This window comes from Pristis pectinata, chromosome 10 (assembly GCF_009764475.1).
Source record: "Pristis pectinata isolate sPriPec2 chromosome 10, sPriPec2.1.pri, whole genome shotgun sequence".
Taxonomy (NCBI): Eukaryota; Metazoa; Chordata; class Chondrichthyes; order Rhinopristiformes; family Pristidae; genus Pristis; species Pristis pectinata.
Genome location: NC_067414.1, coordinates 2,081,345 through 2,103,756, shown reverse-complemented (window position 1 = coordinate 2,103,756; position 22,412 = coordinate 2,081,345). Strand labels below are relative to the sequence as shown.

Sequence of the window (22,412 nt, the reverse complement as noted above, 5' to 3'; positions counted from 1 at the left end):
TCTTATCATCTTGTACACCTCTATCAAGTCACACCTCATCCTCCTCCTCTCCAAAGATAAAAGCCCCAGCTCACTCAACCTATCCTGATAAGACATGCTCTCCAATCCAGACAACATCCTGGTGATTCTCCTCTGCACCCTCTCTAAAGATTCCACGTTCTTCCTATAATGAGGTGACCAGAACTGAACACAATACTCCAAGTGTGGTGTGACCAGAGTTCTATAGAGCTGCAACATCACCTCGTGGCTCTTGAACTCAATACCCCGACTAATGAAGGCCAACACACCATACACCTTCTTAACAACCCTACCCTGCCTCAATGGGACAAACCTATTCAGAAGCCCATGCAAGTACTCCCTAAAGAACCTCCACATTTCTGCTGTGAACTTCCCCAAGAACATCTGTTCCCAATTTACCCTCCCAAGTTCCTGTGTAATAGCATCATAATTACCCCTCCCACAGCTAAATATTTTCCCAAAGGTTCGACGGCGGGGGATACAGACAGAGTGGTTAGGTGGTAGAATGCATGTATTTTGTTTCACAGCCAGTTGCCAAGGCAGTAATTTTTGGACATTTTAGAAACAGACTCAGAGAAATGAACAATAAAGAAATAGAAAAGCTTACAGTGGTTGTTAGAGGTCTCGATAATTTACTTACCCATTCTTTTCATGCAGTTTTGTTATTTCATCAGTTTGGACCATTATTTGTTTTTCCAATTTATTCGTTGAGAGAGAATTTTCCAAAAGTTGGAGCTCGAGTCGAGATGTTTGATTCAGAACCTGGAAAAATCCGATGGAAAAGTTTATATTGGGAGAAACACTGAAATGCTCTGATCCTATTTTGATTAGACCTGATAAAGCTTTCTCTGCATGCCGGGTGTTTTTCCTGCCACCTCTAGAAATCTCAACCTTTTTCTTTCAGGGTCTCTTTTGCAGAGAATTGTTTCTCCTCTCAAATCAGTGAAATATTTTGTCTTCGAAAATGCTGAATATTGTTTTTGGTATGGAGAAATAATGCTGTGAAGGGATTTTTCACTAGAAAGGAACAGAAATCTTGAGGAAATGGAGAAGTGGTGGCATGGGTAAATACCTGCCTTGAATAAGAAAGAGATAGTTTGGCTGAACTGCCAAATAACCATGTATCCTGGAAATAGAGAGATGTTGTGGAAAATGAAATGGGCTGGGGAGCACTGCAAGAATATTATTTTCCAAGTTATGAGCAGTGTCTCTGCAAAAGATGAAAAAGAAATGCAGGAAGGTAATTATCCTGCAGACTGAGAAGTAGGGAGAATCTACTGAAGAGTTGTAATAACAAATACTGTACTGAGAGGAGCAATGGAGGATCTCCCTTTACAGAACAAGATCAACTGACATTTTGTGGCTTTTGCCAATTTTATACCCTTCCCTGTGATGAAAAACAAGTGGCTCATGCTGGAATAGGATTTCAGCAGCCTTGTCTGCCCAGCCGGTGTTTAAGATATTTATTAGTCACATGTACATCGAAACACACAGTGAAATGCATCTTTTTACATTACTGAGAATGTGCTGGGGGCAGCCCACAAGTGTCGCCACTCTTCCGACACCAGCATAGCATGCCCACAACTTCCTAACTCGTACGTCTTTGGAACGTGGGAGGAAACCGGAGCACCCGGAGGAAACCCACGCAGACACGGGTAGAACATACAAACTCCTTACAGACAGCGGTGGGAATTGAACCCGGGTCGCTGGCGCTGTAATAGCGTTATGCTAACTGCTACGCTACCGTGCCGCCCTTTTGTTGAAGAAGGCATTCTACTTCCTTGACAACAATACTGTCCTAAGTGGTATCACATCAAAGTCTGGTTGAATCCTCAGCAGACACCCACAACAGGTACTGTAAGCACTGGCTGGTGATTTGAATTGCTTCCCCGTAAATCCAAAGTAGTCACACTGCCTGGTGCTCACTTCCTCCAATTCCATTCAGAACAACTAACAGATTAAACCTAAAACTTTGCTGGTTCACATGGCTGTTACTTGCTTGGTTTGCTTAATTAATACAAAGTGTGTACATTTTAACTTGCAGAATTTCCCGTAGAGTTTCGAGCTGTGAACAGTTTTGATTTGTCTAGTGTGCAAGGATACTTTATCTTTCTTTCCCAGAGTTAGACCTTGATCCAGGGAGGCACTGGAGAGTGTTCTGCCACTGTTGTTATTTCACAGTTCTGTCCACAAGTAGCGTCACATTGCTGAGGAACTGACAACAGATTGATCCAGGAGAACATGTGTGTTACTCCATGTCCAAGAAGCATGTCTGTTTTAACCAATGGAAGCAGATGTTTCATCCGTCAGGTTAAAGCTATCATAATGTTGCCACAAAAGCCTTGGGTAAAACAGTCAATTCAAATGCCCAGCCAACTCACAGGTGAGAAGAAGTACATTTAGAGAAAAATAACAATTAGTTGAGGAAGTGGCCAGCCATTTTAATTCCACTTCCCATTCTCATACTGACATATCTGTCCACAGCCTCCTCAACTGCCAGGCCAAGGCTAACTGAAAACTAGAGGGACAGCGCCTCATGTTCTGCCTGGGTAGTCTCCAACCTGGCGGCATTGACGTTGAATTCTCAAACTCCCAGTAATTGCTCTTCCTCTGTCCCTTTCCCCCCCATTTCTCTTTTCTCTCTCCTTCTGACCCAACTGGCCCTCATCCCCATATCTCTTCCCCCTCCCCCTCCCTCCCCACCTGCCCATCACCCACACACCCCTCCCACCAGTTCCCCTCCCCACCTCCCTCCCTTCATTCCAGGCCCCACCATCCACTCCTATCAGATTCCATCATCTTCAGCCCTTTGTCACCTCCACCCATCACCTCCCAGCTGCTGACATCGTTCCCACTCTCCCATCCTCCCCCACTTACCTATCACCACCCTCACCTGGATCCACCTATCACCTGCCAGCCCTTTCTCCACCCCTTCCCTCCACCTCTTTATCCTGGTAGCTGCCCTCTTTCTTTCCAGTCCAGATGAATGATCTCGACCTGAAACGTCAACTGTCCATTTCCCTCCACAGATGCTGCCTGACCCACTGAGTTCCTCCAGCATTTTGTGTGTGTTGCTCCAGATTCCAGCATCTGCAGTCTCCTGTGTCTCTAATACCTTAAGTTATTTTCTGAGAAACTGAAGTTCACCAGCAAGTTACCTTTTGCAAGCGTAGGTTGGGCATGGCTGACTGTTTAGGATCAATGAGGGGAGGACAGAGGACCAGGGGCAAACCCATAACAAGAATGGGCTGATGTGAAAACAGTGGAAAGGTGCATGTTGGAAATATTGCACAGACCCATGCAAAGATGGATTGAAAAGAGAAACAGAATGCATTTTATTTCTTAATATTTCAGCAAGATTTAACAAACACAGGTAGTTTCAGTTAATGCGATATTCATTGAAGAAAAAGTAAATCTCAGGGGATTATTGTCCTGTATCAGCCCCTACTAAAGCAATGTCTAAGCGTCTAAAGTTCTCACCCTTGTTTTCAAATCGCCCTGTTTCCTTGCTCTTCCCTGTTTCCGTCACCTCCCCTCACCCTAGAAATTTCTCCGATATCTGAGCATCCTCAAGCTTCACTCCTTCACCATTTGTGGCTAAGCCTTGACCTACTGAGACCCTTAGCCTGCCTCCCTTTTCACCTATCACTCCTCTGAGGTACTCCCTAACACCTCCTTCTAGGACCTAGCTCTGTCCTAACATTCACCTTCCACATTTTGGTGCCTAGAGGTGGCTCTGTTTGTGGTGAAGCATTTATTTTTTAGAATGGTACAGCTGTTCAAACAGAGCAATGTTTTATATTAAATATAAATTTTTCACAATTTAAATTTCTCTCCTGATGTTATATACTGCATTTTTTGGTCCAATTTCCCATCAGCTCAAAACGATACAATGTCTGTGATCACATTTTTCATTTCAATGTTCTTTGGGTTACACTCCACTTGTTCTTGTTTTACTGGGAATTATAGGTTTTATATTTACTATCAATGATTCCTTGATTATCATGTTGATTGCTAACTTGCCAAATTTTAGGTGTCGAGCTTTTTTATTTTCAGATTTTAATTTGTCAGCAATATAATGTACTATTGTGTGATTCACCACACATTAACAACAGTTAAGTGCGTTTGCAAAAGGTTAGTGTTATTTATTATCACATTTACAGATAGTCAGATTCCTCAGCAAAATTGTAAGAGTTCTTAGAGATAAGTAATTTGGTTAATCTCCTTGTGTTATCATTTAAATCTTTAACTGAATGTTACTCTTCAGCATCCATAAGAAAGGAGCAGTGAGTAGCAGAAATTAAGATCATGTTCTATTCTCTTTTGATCAACATGGTATGAACTTCCTTTGAACTTTATTTTCACATTCATTGCCTTTTACTTTGTCTTTTGAGTTCTGCATGCAATTATTAAGTAAATTTTATTAATCTCGTAGGGAAATCCAAAAGCAGTAGTATTCTTCTAAAGCCTGAATTTTATTGGAATCCAGTTATTTTGTGCAGAATTGAAGGAGTTGCCCATCCCTCGACTGGTGAATTTGTTTTTAAGAATTTTAGGAATTTATCATCAATTTTACTCTTCAATGTTTGCAAACTTTACATCAGTATAAATCTTTCCCCAACAGTTCCATGTTCAGAACTTCAACAAAAGAATGTTTTTCTTGCATAAATACATTCTTTGCTGTGGTTAAATATCTAGTGCATCCAACTTTAGTTCACGTGAGCAATGAATCAGACTTGTCGTGTTGTGTTATACCCACTTCATGTGTATTGTTGTGCTGGGGAGCTGATGCAAACAGTGGATATTGATAAACAATATTGATAGGTTGATTGATAGGATAGGTTGAGTGAGCTGGGGCTTTTCTCTTTGGAGAGAAGGAGGATGAGAGGTGACGATAGAGGCGTACAAGATGATAAGAGGCATAGATCGAGTGGACATTCAGAGACTTTTTCCCAGGGCAACAATGGCTATCACAAGGGGACATAATTTTAAGGTGATTGGAGGAAGATATAAGGGGGATGTCAGGGGTAAGTTTTTTACACAGAGAGCAGTGGGTGTGTGGAATGCACTGCTGGCAGAGGTTGTGGGGGCAGATACATTAGGGACATTTAAGAGACTCTTAGAGACGTGAATGATAGAGAAATGGAGGGCTATGTGGGAGGGAAGGGTTAGATAGATCTGAGAGCAGGATAAAATGTCGGCACAACATTGTGGGCCGAAGGGCCTGTACTGTGCTGTAATGTTCTATGTTCTAATATTGATAAAGGGGTGATTAAAATCAACGTTTTTAAATAGAGATATTAATAATCATGATAAAACAGTCTTTCAATATGATTGCACTTCTTATTTCTTTGATTCTTACAGATTATTTTGTCTTTTAAAAGGTCTAATTGCAAGGATGACATAGTGTGACATCAGCATTTGCCTATTTAATTATTTATCTGAATCATTGATGATTTTATAATAAATGATGTGTAACTTTTCTCCACTTCATTTGTTCCATTAATTGGTGGCAGTTTCCAAGCTACAGTAGTAATTTACTGGCTGAAAAGACGCAGGTTTGCTTTGATGTTACAACTTGGTCCTATTTTTGCATGTTCCCTCACTACGTTCAGGGTGCATTGGACTATCAATTCACTTCTACTTTCTGTCACTTGCAAACATAAATTGTATGAGTTTAGGACAGGACTTCCAGATTTCTTCAAAAAAAAAATCTCTATAAATTATAGCTAGAATATTGTGTTAAATTTAAACTAGTGTTTTTGTTTTTATACTGCACACTTTGCAGTTGAAAAATATCGGCAGTGGCCCAGGTAACAGTAGGTTATCTGCACCTTTGCTGAGGCCATTTGACAGAGGAAAAGACTAAGCATGGGTGGAGGTGTGTGCACAGGACAACTTCCTGAGAAACCTTGATGTACATTCAAATGGATGATAAAAGTGAGCACTGGCCTGGCACAGGAAGCTACCTGATCCCTCTGGTGAGGAATCATTTTGAGCCAAATATTAACATGCATTACCATGAAACCACTTGACGCCACATTACTAGAGGTTATGTAAAGACCTCAAGTCAATTATTTACCTGAGCTTTCACATCTGTTATTTTGCGAGTTTGTTGAGTGAGCAGATTTGTTCCTATTTCTAACATGGTTGCTGTCTGGTTTTGCACTGCATTCTGCTGGATCTGCACCATTTCACTCTTCATATTGTCTTGAATGTAGCTTTCCAGCTATAAAAGGCAAACACAGATCTCAGTCCATTTACTGAAGTCTAAAGGTGAGCTCAAATGAAATATTTCCTGACCCCCAAAGATCTCCACAATGTTCTCCCACCGTTACATTTATCCATCTGTCCTCTGCAGATATGCAAGACTACGATAAACTCTCTCTACATCAATTCCATGTCTATCCCTATACCACATTCAGAACTGCCTTTCATTAAACTCAAAGCAGTAAATGCAGCCTGTTGCACCTTTCCACTGCTTCTGAGGAGGGTGGATTTCTTCTAATCTTTGCTTCACGAGCCTTACTAGTTTTAAACCCGTTTGCTCATTCTGATCTCATTGATAGGAATTCCAAACAAGAGTTAAAGCATGTTCCTTCATTAGTGCTGCTTCTCCAGCACTCTATCTTTAAACAGATGCTTATCTGAATTCCTTCACTTAACCTCGAGTCCTCAGTCCCAAATTCATCTTAATACCCATGGTGAATCCTGTTCAATGTATCAATATGTTTTGAAGGTTCATGTTGAAAATTGGACACCATATAGCAGAAACAAATAAAACTTGGTCCACAAAATGTTTCTTAACAGAATTAGGTACTTTGATTGTTCCTTTACTCTTCTCAGTTCAGCAACAATTTTAATTTATAAGTGTTAATTGACACAATCTAGTGTCCTCAGCCTCCATTTATTGCTATGTCCAACCAGTTTTCAATGCAACAAATTAATTTGTAGTTAATTATTTCAAGAAAAATGTCGTGGAAATTTACCAAATACCTCTTGAAAGTCTAAGTAAATAATAACCATTAATTGCATTTCATCTATATCTTTAGTTATCTCTTCAGATATTCCAGCTTGTCACTGCACACAAGAATCTATTAATTATGAATCATTGCAGTTTGGATTATGGCTTCTACTTAGTTAAGGATAGCATATTGTGGAATCCTCAAACATTTTACTTATTTGCAGATATTAAGCAAGCTCAGCTTGACTTTTCAAGCTTGGATTTTAATAACTCCTAAGCTATTGTGGCATTATATTGTGTCCTTCTGGTTCCTAAAATTACACCTTAGTCCTACTTCAAGCAATGTGATATATGCAATTCAGAGTTTGGGGCTGGGAGGCTGTAATGATAATCTGTTCCATTACAGCTGTTCATAACTGCTTACATAAACATCTTCAATAGTCACTTGCTTGTCATTGAAACAAGTTGGTTGAAAATTCAGTGTTAATTACATTTAAGTTAATTAAAAATTAGGATCAGATTTTTTTTACATTCAGTCAGTCATTTTTCCCTGCATTGGCTAGAATTTATGGCTTTACATTGAAGTTGTCAGAGCGGCTTTCACCCCAAAGAGCTCAATGGTCAATAATGAAAGTACCATTTTTTGTCATTTGTACAACTTATCTTTGATTAGCGTCACACTTTCTTTCTGAAAATAAAATGTGCAGGTATTCAAGTATTTTAAATATCTGAAAATTACGGCTGGGGGGGCGGGGGGATCAGCCGCTCACAGTCAGTGATGCCTGAATCTTGGCGGGACAACTTCAACCCTGAATTCTGTCACCTCACAATCTCCTGACTTGGACAATAGAGACACGTAACTGTGCCTCATATATGAGAATAATGTCGACCAAGCTGTTAGGATCAGACATCATATTCGTGGTGTACCTCTGCTTTATCATTATGCTGTTGGAGTATTGGGCCTGAAGGTCCCACTCACCAGGGCCAAGTCCATGGAAGCAATCTTGTTGGCCCTCCAGTGAGATCTCAGTGCCAACTTGGTCTCAGGTGGCGCAGTGCAGAAGCCCCCATCACAGACTTGAGACAAGCAGAAGGAGCTTGGCCTTCTCTCAAAGCTGTCAACTTTTTAAATAAATAATTCCTCTGATTAAGATAAGATATTTAAGATAAGGCATTTATTTATTAGTCAAATGTACATCGAAACTCAGTGAAATGTGTCTTTTTGTGTTACTGAGAATGTGCTGGGGTTTAGCCCCCAAGTGCCACCACTCTTCCGGCACCAACATAGCATGCCCACAACTTCCTAATCCGTACGTCTTTGGAATGTGGGAGGAAACCGGAGCACCCGGAGGAAACCCACACAGACACGGGGAGAACGTACAAACTCCTTACAGGCAGTGGCGGGAATTGAACCCGGTTCGCTGGCGCTGTAATAGCGTTACGCTAACCGCTACACTACCGTGCATAAGGAGATGATAGTGCATAGCGTCAGATGCAGTGGAGTCTGACAATAAGTCTGAGGATTATTGAAGTTTATATGTGGCATATTCAGAAATGTCGTATTATTTGTTCTACAAATTGTAATATTTTCACCTACTTTGGAAATTAACATGCAGACCGATCAAGAATTGCTATTTCTCGGATGGTCTGACAATGTTAGTTTTTGAATGATTTTATAGATGAATCAGAATGGTCAGAAACACCATGTGGGGACTGGAAACTATGACACAGGTTCAGATAAAGACTGCTGGTTTAATTTCATAAATACAGTGCAATTCCTTGAATCCAGCACATTTGGGACTTTGTTGTTGCTCAACTGGCTGCTTTTTCAGACTATAAATTCACTATTTTTGTTAAGATCTTACACAGAGTTTCTGATGCATTTCAAGAAAGCACAGAACCAGGGTCCCGGAGAATTTCAGGAGAGTGCAGGAACAGGGGTCCCGGAGAGTTTCAAGGGAGTGCAGGAACAGGGGTCCCAGAGAGTTTAAAGACAGCACAGGATCCTGGACACGGTGCCTTTTGAGAGAGTACAGGAATGGGGGCCTGGAGAGTTGTAGGAGAGCACCCAGGATTTGGGGCCTTAAAGAGTTTCAAGAGAACCCAGGATCCGGAGTCCCAGCACCTCTCGAGGGAGGCAGGAACCAGCATTTGGCGAGCCCAATGCCCAACATCAGGATTTCTGAACAATGGGATTGCAGATTACTGGAGTTTTACTGTCATTTCCAAAAATTTCTATGAAGAAGTTTTGTAAAACTGAAAAGTAAAAAACAAAAGTTAAATGTTTTGTTTGTTCTATCCATAATCCATCTGATGTGGAGGAGAGTCAGGAGAGTGGGTTTAGTCCTGGAAAGAAGCACCAGTGCCGAATTAATGAGGAAAATTATTTCTTCTGAGAACTGTTGTTCCTGGATTTTTATGTGCTCTTGAGGAAATCTTCAGTTGTTCAGTGTCAAATCATTTGTGCTCTGCTTGTGATAATCTACACAACTGTGCTGATTTTGGATCCCCATAAGGAGATTTGGTAATATTCCAAAATTCAATGAAGCACAACACAAATGAGCAACTCCATATTTATCCACGAACTCTGTTGGTGGACCATCTGCATTTTCACTGATGACCTCCTTCTGTATATCTGCCAACATGACAAAATCTAGAGTTTACTTTAAACATAATATACATCTATTTGACATAAAAGAATTTTTGTGGTTTGAAGGCATATATATGTTTGGAATTCACCGTCTAATGTATCATGACTCGTCAAAACAAAATCATGTCTCTGTAAGTATATCTGCATCTTAACATCGTGTAGCAGCCCAAAGAGTGGTATATAATCTACTCTGGAATGAGTCAAAACAGCTGTCCTCACTGATCTTCAAAATTAATTATCAGTATTATTAGCCGAGTTCTCCAGCAGTTAAGCCACTAGTGTTGGAAAACTATCTGTACATCAATATAGGTGGAACTGAATATACTTATAAGGTTTTGTGATTTAAAAACATACTAAGAGAAGAGAAGATATACTTTTACATCCCCATTTTAATCTACCATGTGCACTTCAAATTAGAGTCATGGAGCCACACAGCAGGGAAACCCTTCAGCCTAACTCGTCCATGTCAACCAAGTTCCCATCCTGAGCTAGTCGCATGTCCCAGCATTTGGCACGTATCCCTCTAAACCTTTTCCTATCCACACACCTATCTGAATGTCTCCTAATAGTTGTAATTGTAGCTGCCTCTACCACTTCCTCTGCCACCTTGCTCCACAAACTCACCACACTCTGTGGAAAAACTTGCCCCTCAGGTCCCATTTAAATTTTTCCCCTCTCACCATAAACCAATGCTCTCTAGTTTTAGACTCCCCCTACTCTGGGAAAATGACTGGGACCCTCCACCTTATCTATGAAATAAAAGACTGTGATATTTATAAAAGACTGGGACCCTCCACCTTATTTGTGCTTCTCATGATTTTGTAAACCTCTATAAGGTCACCCTTCAGTCTCCTCCACTCCAGGGGAAAAAAGCTCCAGCCTATCCAGTCTCCCCTCATAACTCAAGCCCTCAGGTCCTGGTAACATCCTCGTGAATCTTTTCTGCACCATTTCCAGCTTGATTCCCACCTCTTTTCCCAAAGCCAGAGCTAATAGCGAGACTTTCGTCTCAAAGGTATCTTGCTCAGCCTCAGGCCACTTCAAAGTGCTTTACAGCCAATCAGGTACTTTTGAGGTGCTGTCTGTATTTTATGCAGGGTGCTCAACGACCAGGTTGCCCACAGCTAACAGCAGTGTGATAATTATCAGATCTTTCTTTGTGAGTTTCAATGTTGGTCAAGACAGCCTGAATGACGTCTGTGCTGAGAGGGTAATTGGGGCCGACATCTTCAACAATGCAGGGTTGCCTCGGTTCTGCTTTCAAGTGTCAGCCTCGATTTTTTGACGAGATGTTCTGAAATGAAAGTGACCCCACAATCATCTAAGGTGGACTGATGCTGAATCCTGCATAAGCCTTACTCACTGGTTGCCCACTACAGGAAGGATGTGGAGGCTTTGGAGAGGGCACAGGTTCACCAGGATGTTGCCTGGATTAGAGGGCATGAGCTATGAGGAGAGGCTGGACAAACTTGGGTTGTTTTCTCCGGAGCAGTGGAGGCTGAGGGGAGACTTGATAGAAGTTTATAAGATTATGAGGGGCATAGGGTAGACAGCCGGTATCTTTTACCTGGGGTCAAAATATCTAATTCTAGAGGGCATGCATTTCAGGTGAGAGGGGGTAACTTCAAAGGAGATGTGCGGGGCAAGTGTTTTTACACAGAGAATGGTGGATGCCTGGAATGCACTGCCGGGGCGGTGGTGGAGGCAGATACGATAGAGGTGTTTAAGAGGCTCTTAGATAGGCACATGGATATGCAGAGAATGGAGGGAGATGGACATTGTGTAGGCAGAAGGGATTAGGTGTCATTAGCTTAATTAGTTTGTCACAACATAGTAGGCCGAAGGGCCTGTTCCTGTGCTGTACTGTTCTATGTTCTAATATACATGTTCTATTTAAGATTTTATTTGCTTCTTAGTTCTGTTCTGAGAAGTTTGTGTCATGGATGACCTGGGCCTGTCTCCATGTTGTGTAACTCTGACTGTAAGTTCAGAGACTGATAGCTTCCATTTTTCCAATCTCAGCTGAATCTTTCTTTCCTTTGTGAAAATAATTTCAGCTCGTTGGCTTTCCTTATAATGAATGCCAGACTTCAACACGTTCCATTTTTTTGAATTACTGATCTGTGTGTTGCAAAGATTAGGACAAAGTGCATTAATAAACTCTTGGGTTCTGAGTTATAGGGGCAGGCACAGTAGTGTAGCAGTTAGTGTAACACTATTACTGCGCCTGCAACCCGGTTTCAATTCTGGCCGCTGTCTGTAAGGAGTTTGTATGTTCTCCCCGTGTCTGTGTGGGTTTCCTCCGGGTGCTCCGGTTTCCTCCCACATTCCAAAGACGTACTGGTTAGGAGTTGTGGGCATGTTATGTTGGCGCCAGAAGTGTGGCAACACTTGCGGGCTGACCCCAGCACATTCTCAGTAACACAAAAAGACGCACTTCACTGTGTGTTTCGATGTACGTGTGACTAATAAATAAATATCTACAAATATCTATGTTGGGGCATAGAAAGTAGAAAGCGGGACTAGGTCTTGGTGCCATCCAGTGAAATTGTGCCTGACTTTGACCTCAGCCAATTGCTGTCAAGTTTCCTTCCTTTGCAAAAACCCATCTCACTCGGTTCTGAGTAAATTCAGTGCCTGAACATCTACAAAGACTTACAAATTTTTTTATTTAAGATTTGCAGCAACTGCAGTTTTTTGCTTTTCTCCTAACTTTTGCCTAAAATGGATGAGCTTTGCTTGTGAGGCTAAGACCCTTGGTTTGTAATACGCCAGACAGAGGAAACAGCCTCTCAACACTTTGCTCAGTCAGTCCTCATCGGATCCCCCTATGCCACACCAATTACTTCCATACCTGAAGCTGCATTGTCGAAGACTAGTTTATTGTCATCTGCACAAGTCCATGTGTGCACAGGTGCAATGAAAAACTGACTTGTAGCAAGCATCACAGGCACAGAGCATCAGATAAGCAGCATTCACAAGAAAAACATACATTAAACATAAATTATACACAATTTTTACAAGAGAGAAAACAATTAAAACACTTTGTAGTAAAAAGTGGTCATAGTGTTGCTAAACTATAGCAATTAGAGTTTTGCCGGTTAGTTCAAGAACTGAATGGTTGAAGGGAAGTCACTGTTCCTGAACTTGGTAATGTGGGACTGAAACTAAGGTAACATGCTAGTGTCATCTGTCACTGATGATAGAACTTTTCCAAGGTGTTGAATTGAAAGTAATGCACATGATTAACATTTATTGATTTGTATCTTTTGTTAAACAGTAGACAATATACCACATTGACCTAGGAATGACAGTACTGTGCAGTGCCCTAAGTGTGGATATGCAAGGTAACCAAGAAATATCAATAATAACCCACAGCAACTGAAACCTGTCAACGATTCTTTGCACAATGTACAAAATCAAGAAATTGAGTCATGGTTTAAATAGATGCAAAATAGAAGCCCAGCAACATTATAATCTGGATTTGCATCTGTGTGTTCATCCCATTTATCTATCTGATATATACATTTTGTTTCCAGTAAATCTAACTTTGAGATTCAACGCTTTGTACAAATGGTTTTCTCTGTATTCCGTGAGGGAAAGGCTCTTTGTTGAGCTGTTGGTCAATGGGATTAGAAAGTCCCACATTTGATTCCAACTGAATTAAATGACGTTAGCTGAACGAACAGATGAGGTGCAGTGATTGTTAATCAAAGGGAATCAGAATCAGGTTTATTATCACTGACATATGTTGTGAAATTTATTGTTTTGTGGCAGCAGTACAGTGCAAGACATAAAGACATAAAAATTACTATAAGTTACAGAAATAAATAAATAGTGCAAAAGAGGAATAATGAAGTCGAGTTCATGAACCGTTCAGAAATCTGATGGTGGAGGGGAAGAAGCTGTTCCTGAAACGTTGAGTGTGGGTCAGGCTCCTGAACCACCACCTCAATGGTTGTAATATAAAGAGGGCATGTCCCGGGTGGTGAGGGTCCTCAGTGATGGATGCCGCCTCTTGAAGATGTCCTCAATGGTGGGGAGGAGTGTGCCCACGATGGAGCTGGCTGAGTCTACAACCCTCTGCAGCCTCTTTTGATCTTGCACATTGGAGCCTCCATACCAGGCTGTGAGCAACCAGAGAGAATGCTCTCCACTGTACATCTGTAGAAATTTGCAAGACAACCTGCAATTTGCTAGACTACCAGAGAACCTGGACCCATTGCAATTCGCCTATTGCTGAAACAGGTCTACAGCGGATGCCATCTCCCTGGCCCTACACTCAGCTCTGGAGCACCTGGACAGTAAAGATACCTATGTTAGACTATTGTTTACTGACTACAGCTCTGCCTTCAATACAATAATCCCAAGTGAGCTTGTCATCAAACTCCGAGACCTGTGACTCAACACCTCCCTCTGTAACTGGATCCTTGACTTTCTAACAAACAGACCGCAATCTGTGAGGATAGGCAGCAATACCTCCGGCACGATTATTCTCAACACTGGTGCCCCACAAGGCTGCATCCTCAGCCCTCTACTCTACTCCCTATACACTCATCACTCTGTGACCAGATTCTGCTCTAGCTCCATCTACAAGTTTGCAGATGATACCACCGTTGTAGGCCGTATCTCAAACAGCGATGAGTCAGAGTACAGATAGAGAGCTTAGTGGAATGGTGTCATGACAACAACCTTGCCCTCAATGTCAACAAAACAAAAGAGTTGGTCATTGACTTCAGGAAAGGGGGCGGTGTACATGCACCTGTCTACATCAATGGTGCTGAGGTCAAGAGGGTTGAGAGCTTCAAGTTCCTAGGAGTGAACATCACCAACAGCCTGTCCTGGTCAAATCACGTAGAAGCCATGGCCAAGAAAGCTCACCAGCACCTCTACTTCCTCAGGAGGCTAAAGAAATTTGGTTTGTCCCCTTTGATTCTTATCAACTTTTACCGATGCACCATAGAAAGCATCCTATCTGGATGTACGATTGGTTTGTAAGACAAGCTTTTCACTGTACCTCGGTACAAGTGACAATAATAAACCAATACCAAGAGTCTTTGATGATATACCAAATCTCCTCAAACTCCTTATGAATTAAAGATACTGGCATGCCACCTTCATGTGTTGGGCCCAGGATAGATTCTCTGAGATGTTGACATCCAGGAATTTGAAGCTGCTCACCCTCTCCACCGCTGACCCTTCAATGAGGACTGGTGTGTGTTCTCCCAACTTCCCCTTCCTGAAGACCACAATCGATTCCTTGGTCTTGCTGACATTGAGTGCGATGTTGTTATGACACCACTCAACCAGCCGATCTATCTCACTCCTGTACGCCCCCCCATCCCCATCTGAAATTCTGCCAACAGTAGTGGTGTCATCAGCGAATTTATAGGTGGTGTTTGAGCTGTGCCTAGTCACACAGTCATGAGTGTAGAGAGAGTGGAACAGTGGGCTGAGCACACATCCTTGGGGTGAGCCTGTGTTGACTGTCAGTGAGGAGGAGATGGTACTACCGATCCGCACTGACTGTGGTCTCCCGACAAGGAAGTCAAGGATCCAGTTGCAGAGGGAGGTACAGAGGCCTAGGTTTTGAAGCTCGTTGATTAGTACTGAGGGGATGATGGTGTTGAACACTGAGCTGTAATTGATAAACAGCAGCCTGACGTATGTTTTGCTGTTGTCTAGGTGCTCCAAAGCAGAGTGGAGAGCCAGAGAGATTGCATCCACTGTAGACTTGTTGTGGTGGTAGACAAATTGCAGTGGGTCCTTGCTCAAACAGGAGTTAATTCTAGCCATGACCAGCCTCTCAAAGCACTTCATCACAGTAGATGTGAGTGCTACCAGGCGATAGTCTTCTTGGGCACTGGTATGATTGATGCCCTTTTGAAGCAGGAATGGAAGTCAATGAGGTTTCTGGTGGTGGATGATGGGAAAGTGTACATCCCTGTATCAGGTGGGGGCAGCTTATGCTCAACTGCAATGCTTTATGCAGTTAAGATAGTCTGCTGATATTCAGAAGATTTGCACAAGTCACCTAGGTGAGATACTTGCAAGGCAGAGACATCCAGGCTGAGGTTTCGGAAACTGAGTTGGGAGGGAAGTGAATCTTACTAGTTCTGCAAGTCCCTGCCTGAACCGTTTACTAATCAGCACAGTGAGAACCCTGCACAGGAGGGTTTCATTTGATTGTGTCCCCATATCAGCTTCTTATTTTATGTTTCTTTTTTCATAGTGTTTTTGATTCTATTTTATATCTAAAATCTCAAAGTAATCCAGTTTACTAAAATGTAATACCTAGATGTGATCTACTTATGACTGTTTTAACTTCTCCCCAGCATGATAATATTGTCAACAGCATTAGAAGACTGCAGATCTAACCGATCATTTATGCTCCACACAAACCTCTCCCACCAGGTTTATTGAACCCCGTCAATACACCCACTTCTCCTTTATTATTCATGTACTTATCTGGATCCGCCTTGTGTTCATCAGCGCTGTTTGCTTCACCCATTCCACATGGAACTGTTTTCCAAATTTTAACCACTGTCATGTTAAGAAAGTTGCTTCTGAAATCCCTGCAGTTTTGTTTAATGAGGCAAGTAGCAACACAAGGCCTCAAATCAAACATCCATTAATGAAGGTGAACAACCCTCAGCAGTATGCAGTGGCTGATACAGCAATATATCAAAAGTCATTCCACTCAGTACACATGGTTCTTGCGAATATACACAAAGCCAATATACATTTGTGTAACACACGTAATATCGGTCAATTTAAGAATTGTATGTGACCAACTGTCCTTCGTGGTATTGCCATACTGCTCAGTAGAGCACTTCCCAAAGCTGTTAGCCTGTGTGCAATCTTGATCCTCTAAGTTTTATGAAGTACTTTGATAGTTTAATTTAATGAGAGAAAGAGAGAGAGGTATACTGAGACGGTTCTGGTCACCTGTCAACTGGGAACATCTTTCCACAATAAACCATACATCGGGTCATGCTTTAGCCTTCCTTTTTCCCCAGTCTGTCCTCACAGTTGCAACCTTTTTGTGCGGGTTTCATCCTTGTGAATCCTTTTTTCCACTTTCATGAATGCCTCTGTTTTTAGTGTTTTTAATAATATGAAGATTGGAACTGTTCACAATACTGTGATCTAACGAAGTTTAATCCTCCTTGAATCCTACTCTGGAAGTGAGCCCCAGTGCTTGATCTGTTTATTTTGCCTTATTTCAACTCAGAGTTCAGAGACTTATCCAGCACACAGTTATACAGCTCTTCTGATTTCTGCATTTGTTGCTCTATCCAGATCCCCTTGCTTCTCAATCCCATCCTCTTATTATCCAAGCAATAGAAGGTCACTCTATTTTCCCAGCTCAGATGTGCCAGGATTGTCTATAAGCCACCCCAGCCATTTGTGGCAATCTGCACGTATCCTGGTCCTCCTGTATTCTGTCACCTTCCTCCTGTGCATCCACTACACCCCACACCCTCCCCCAGTTTGGTGTTCTGGTATTTGCATTCCATTGTTGCTTGAATTGGCAAACTCAAAGTCTGGTAATTGTTCAACAGTTTTCCGACGCCTATGGTTCCCAGTGTCAGTCAGCCTTTGCCACCTGTGTGGGAGGTGTTCCCATGGATCTCCACTTGTTTTGAACTGGGCATTCCCACATTCCAGTACTTACACTTTGTCTTACAAACTGACTATTCTACAAGCTGCTAAGATAGTTAACCTTGGCAATTATAGGATTTGTGAGAAGTTGGCACACTGTATACAAGAAACCAAATTAAGATGATCAAAGCAAGAACACCCACTGCAGAAATGTAACCTGTGAGTGTATACATCTACATTTCTGAAGGCTCTCAGTCCATTTATAGGTGGTCTCTGTACAGGATAGTTACAGGATATTAAAAGACAATATATCAATTTAATAGCCGAAGATGGAAAAAAATGTTTTTTTTAAATATTGGGACACTATAAAATGATGGAAACCAGAATGATGCTGAAGGAACTCAGCAGGCCAGGCAGCATCCGTGGAGAAAAGCAGGCGGTCAACGTTTCAGGTCAGGACCCTCCTTCAGGACTGAAGATGGGAAAAGGGGAAGCCCGATATCTCAGAGGGAAAAGCAGAGCAGTGCTGGGTGGACAAAAGAGGGGAGGTGGGATGGGCACAGGGTGATAGGTAGATGCAGGTAAGAGATAGTGATAGGCAGGTGCGGGGGAGGAGGGGAGAGCAGATCCACCGGGGGATCCCACCCCCTTTCCCCACAAGCCCCCCCCACCATGCTTCTCTCCTTCCCTTTCCCAGCCTCTTTTTTTTCCTCCCTTTTTTTCCTCTCTCTCTCCCTACCTTTGACCCATCCCCCGGTCAAATGATAAAATCTTCATTTTATCCAAAATGGTTAAGCCACTTGTAGAGCAGTAAGAAGTGTGACCTTTGTTATTAAGTTGTCAGTGAGAAATAAGTATATGACCACCTTATTTTCAAATACACTCTCAAATACACTCACAAAAGCACTCTCAGATACCTGTCTATTTAAAGTTAGTTTGCCAATTTGGCATCATTCTGCAAATTTCTTGTTGAGTGTATTTTGCACTTTGTTAAAGTGTATATATAAACGAAATATTCTGAAGCTTCGAGAACATTCAGAATGACAGAGCCACATTTTTCCGTAGAACCATAGAACAATACAGCACAATACAGGCCCTTCGGCCCACCATGTTATGCTGCCCTTCAAACCACACCTAAGTCTATCTAACCCTTTCCTCTCACATATCCCTCCATCTTAAATTGCTCCATATGCTTATCTAACAATCTCTTGAACTTGACCAACGTATCAGCCTCCACCACCACCCCAGGCAGCACATTCCATGCACCAACCACCCTCTGGGTGAAAAACCTCCCTCTGACATCTCCCTTGAACTTCCCACCCATTACCTTAAAGCCATGCCCTCTTGTATTGAGCATTGGTGCCCTGGGAAAGAGGCGCTGGCTGTCCACTCTATCTATTCCTCTTAATATCTCGTATACCTCTATCATGTCTCCCCTCATCCTCCTCCACTCCAATGAGTAAAGCCCTAGCTCCTTTAGTCTCTCCTCATAATCCATACTCTCTAATCCAGGCAGCATCCTGGTAAATCCCCTCTGCACCCTCTCCAACGCCTCCACATCCTTCCTATAATGAGGTGACCAGAACTGGACACAGTACTCCAAGTGTGGTCTAACCAGAGTTTTGTAAAGCTGCATCATTACTTCACAGCTCTTAAACTCGATCCCATGACTTATGAAAACTAACATCCCATAAGCTTTCTTAACTACCCTATCCACCTGTGTGGCAACTTTCAGTGATCTGTGGATATGAACCCCCAGATCCCTCTGCTCCTCTACACTGCCCAGGATCCTGCCATTTACCTTGTATTCCGCCTTGGAGTTTGTCCTTCCAAAGTGTACCACCTCACACTTCTCTGGATTGAACTCCATCTGCCACTTCTCAGCCCAGCTCTGCATCTTATCAATATCCCTCTGTAAGCTTCGACAGCCCTCCACACTATCCACAACACCACCGATCTTTGCGTTATCTGCAAACTTGCTAACCCACCCTTCCACGCCCTCATCCAAGTCATTAATAAATATCACAATAAGTAGAGGTCCCAGAACCGATCCCTGTGGGACACCACTAGTCACAGCCCTCCAATCCGAATGCACTCCCTCCACCACAACCCTCTGTTTTCTACAGGCAAGCCAATTCTGAATCCACACGGCCAAGCCTCCCTGGATCCCTTGGCCTCTGACCTTCTGAAGAAGCCTACCATGCGGAACCTTGTCAAACACCTTACTAAAATCCATGTAGACCACATCTACTGCACTACCCTCATCAATCTTCCTGGTCACCTCCTCAAAGAACCCTATCAGACTTGTGAGGCAAGATCTTCTCTTCACAAAGCCATGCTGGCTGTCCCTAATCAGTCCATGATTCTCTAAATGCTCATAGATCCTATCTCTTAGAATCCTTTCCAACAGCTTACCCACCACAGACATAAGGCTCACTGGTCTGTAATTCCCTGGACTATCCCTGCCACCTTTTTTGAATAAGGGGACAACATTCGCCACCCTCCAATCCTCCGGTACCATCCCCGTGGACAACGAGGACTCAAAGATCCTAGCCAATGGTTCAGCAATCTCCTCCCTCGCCTCACAAAGCATCCTGGGGAATATTTCGACAGCACAATAGCTACAATAACAACATTTAACAGATAGTTATATAGGTACATGGATAGGAAAGGTTTAGAGGGACATGGGCCATATGCAGGCAAATGGGAGTAGCTTAGATGGGCATCTTGGTCGGCATGGACCTGTTGGGCTGAAGGGCCTGTTTCCGTGCTGTATGATTCTATTGCATTAGCTGCAACTTCTTAAAAGCTTGGGGATATTAGTTGGCACATTTATGAAGGTGTTGGTTCAATCATTGTGTTTAAAAAGAAAATGGAATTTTCTCACGGTGAGAGCCCGTGCAAAGCTTAATTTCACTATGAGCGCTGGGTAGGAACTCCCTAAAGTAAAGGATCATGGATTGTATGGGAGAGAAGCCATGCTAGAACAATTGTCGACAGGCTCCTGACAGACTGAGCTAACATTGTTTAAATAAGGTTTTCTTCCTCTGTTCTTACAGTATAAGACCTTAAATTGGTATTGGTGTATTATTGTCACTTGTACCGAGGTACAGTGAAAAACTTGTCTTGCATATCGATCATACAGGTCAATTCATTATACAGTGCAGTTACATTGAGATAGTACAGAGTGCATTGATGTAGTACAGGTAAAAACAATAACAGTACAGAGTAAAGTGTCACAGCTACAGAGAAGGTGCAGTGCAATAAGGTGCAGGGTCACAACAAGGGAGATCTTGAGGTCAGAGTCCATCTTATCGTATAAGGGAACCGTTCAATAGTCCATAGAACCATAGAACACTACAGTACAGAAAACAGGTCATTCAGCCCTTCTAGTCTGTGCCAAGACGGTATTCCACTAGTCCCATTTACCTGCACCCAGTCCATAACCCTCCAGACCTCTCCTGTCCATGTATCTATCCAATTTATTCTTAAAACTCAAGAGTGAGCCTGCATTTACTACATCAGATGACAGCCTGTTCCATACTCCCACCACTCTTTGAGTGAAGAAGTTCCCCCTAATGTTCCCCCTAAACCTTTCCCCTTTCACCCTAAAGCCATGTCCTCTCGTACTTATCTCTCCTAATCTAGTTGGAAAGAGCCTACTCGCATTAACTCTGTCTATACCCCTCATCATTTTGTAAACCTCTATCAAGTCTCCCCTCATTCTTCTGTGCTCCAAGGAATAAAGTCCTAACCTGTTCAATCTTTCCCTGTAACTCAACTCCTGAAGACCCAGCAACATTCTAGTAAATCTCCTCTGCACTCTTTCAATCTTACTGATATCCTTCCTATAGTTAGGTGACCAGAACTGCACACAATAATCCAAGTTTGGCCTCACCAATGTCTTATACAACCTCACCTTAACATCCCAACTCCTATACTCAATACTTTGATTTATGAATGCCAAAGTCTTATCACAGTGGGGTAGAAGCTGTCCCTAAGTCTGGTGGTACGTGCCGTCAGGGTCCTGTATCTTCTACCCGATGGAAGAGGAGAGAAGAGAGAATGTCTCGGGTGGGAGCAGTCTTTGATTATGACACATGGTGAATGTCAGCAGTTGCTTTAACAGAAGTGAGAATGTTACAATTGACCATAAAACCATTTACCCAATAGAAAACAATGTAATAAAACTGTTGAGTGTGAATAAATGAGAACAATAAAGAAATGAACTTTATTGTGAATGGTAATTTTATGATATGCAGTTCTTGATGCTTAAACAAGGGTAAAATGTCGGCACAACGTTGTGGGCCAATGGGTTTGTACTGAGCTGTAATGTTCTATGTTTAGACAAGAACTTCTCAAAGATTCTTGATTTTTTTTTCCTCTCAACAAAACTCAGATTGGGATTGTATTTATTGAGAGCCTAAGGTGTTGTGTGTGTGTGTGTGTGTGCGTGCGTGCGTGCGTGCGTGCGTCCTGTTCTAGATCTGCAGTTGAGCCAAGATGTTTGCATGTAAATTTTTTACTTTTCAAATTGCATTCAGTTGACCAGGGTGTTGTAATCTTCAGTGGAGAGTACAAAGTGCTGTGAAAATGCATCAGAATTTGTGTTTGAAGACCCAGGTGCAGTTATTGAGAAATCTAAATCTTCAAATTTAAAAAAAAACTGCCTTTAATTCTCTGCAGCTTTATAAACTCTGGTTAAGCCGCATCTGGAGTATTGCATTCAATTCTGGTCACCCCATTACAGGAAGGATGTGGAGGCTTTGGAGAGGGTGCAGAAGAGGTTCACCAGGATGCTGCCTGGATTAGAGGACATGTGCTATAATGAGAGGTTGGACAAAGTAGGGTTGTCTTCTCTGGAGTGGTGGAGGCTGAGGGGAGACCTGACAGAGGTTATAAAATTAAGAGAAGCATAGATGGAGTAGACAGATAGTAGCTTTTTCCCAGGGTCAAAATGTCTAATACTAGAGGGCATGCATTTAAGGTGAGAAGGGTAAAGTTCAAAGGAGATGTGGGGGCAAGTTTTTTTTTCCACAGAGAGTAGTGGGTGCCTGGAACATGCTGCCAGGGGTGGTGGTGGAGGCAAATACTATAGAGGCATTTGAGAGGCTCTTAGATAGGCACGTGAATGTGCAGAGAATGGAGGGATATGGACCACATGCAGGCAGAAGG

At 42.4% G+C, this 22,412-nt stretch overlaps 2 protein-coding genes across 4 annotated transcripts in view; one reads left to right on the top strand and one right to left on the bottom strand.

The window, feature by feature from the left end:
* Positions 1 to 22,412, top strand: part of mcph1 (microcephalin 1) — a 285,601-nt gene that overhangs the window by 144,558 nt on the left and 118,631 nt on the right. The gene's annotated exons all lie outside the window — the stretch shown is intronic.
* Positions 1 to 22,412, bottom strand: part of angpt2a (angiopoietin 2a) — a 100,159-nt gene that overhangs the window by 52,233 nt on the left and 25,514 nt on the right. The window contains exons 2-3 of the mRNA XM_052025079.1: positions 6,101 to 6,247; positions 659 to 780 (exon numbers count right to left, since the gene is read on the bottom strand). Of these exons, the coding sequence (XP_051881039.1) occupies positions 659 to 780; positions 6,101 to 6,247 (269 nt within the window). The remainder of the gene's footprint in view (positions 1 to 658; positions 781 to 6,100; positions 6,248 to 22,412) is intronic.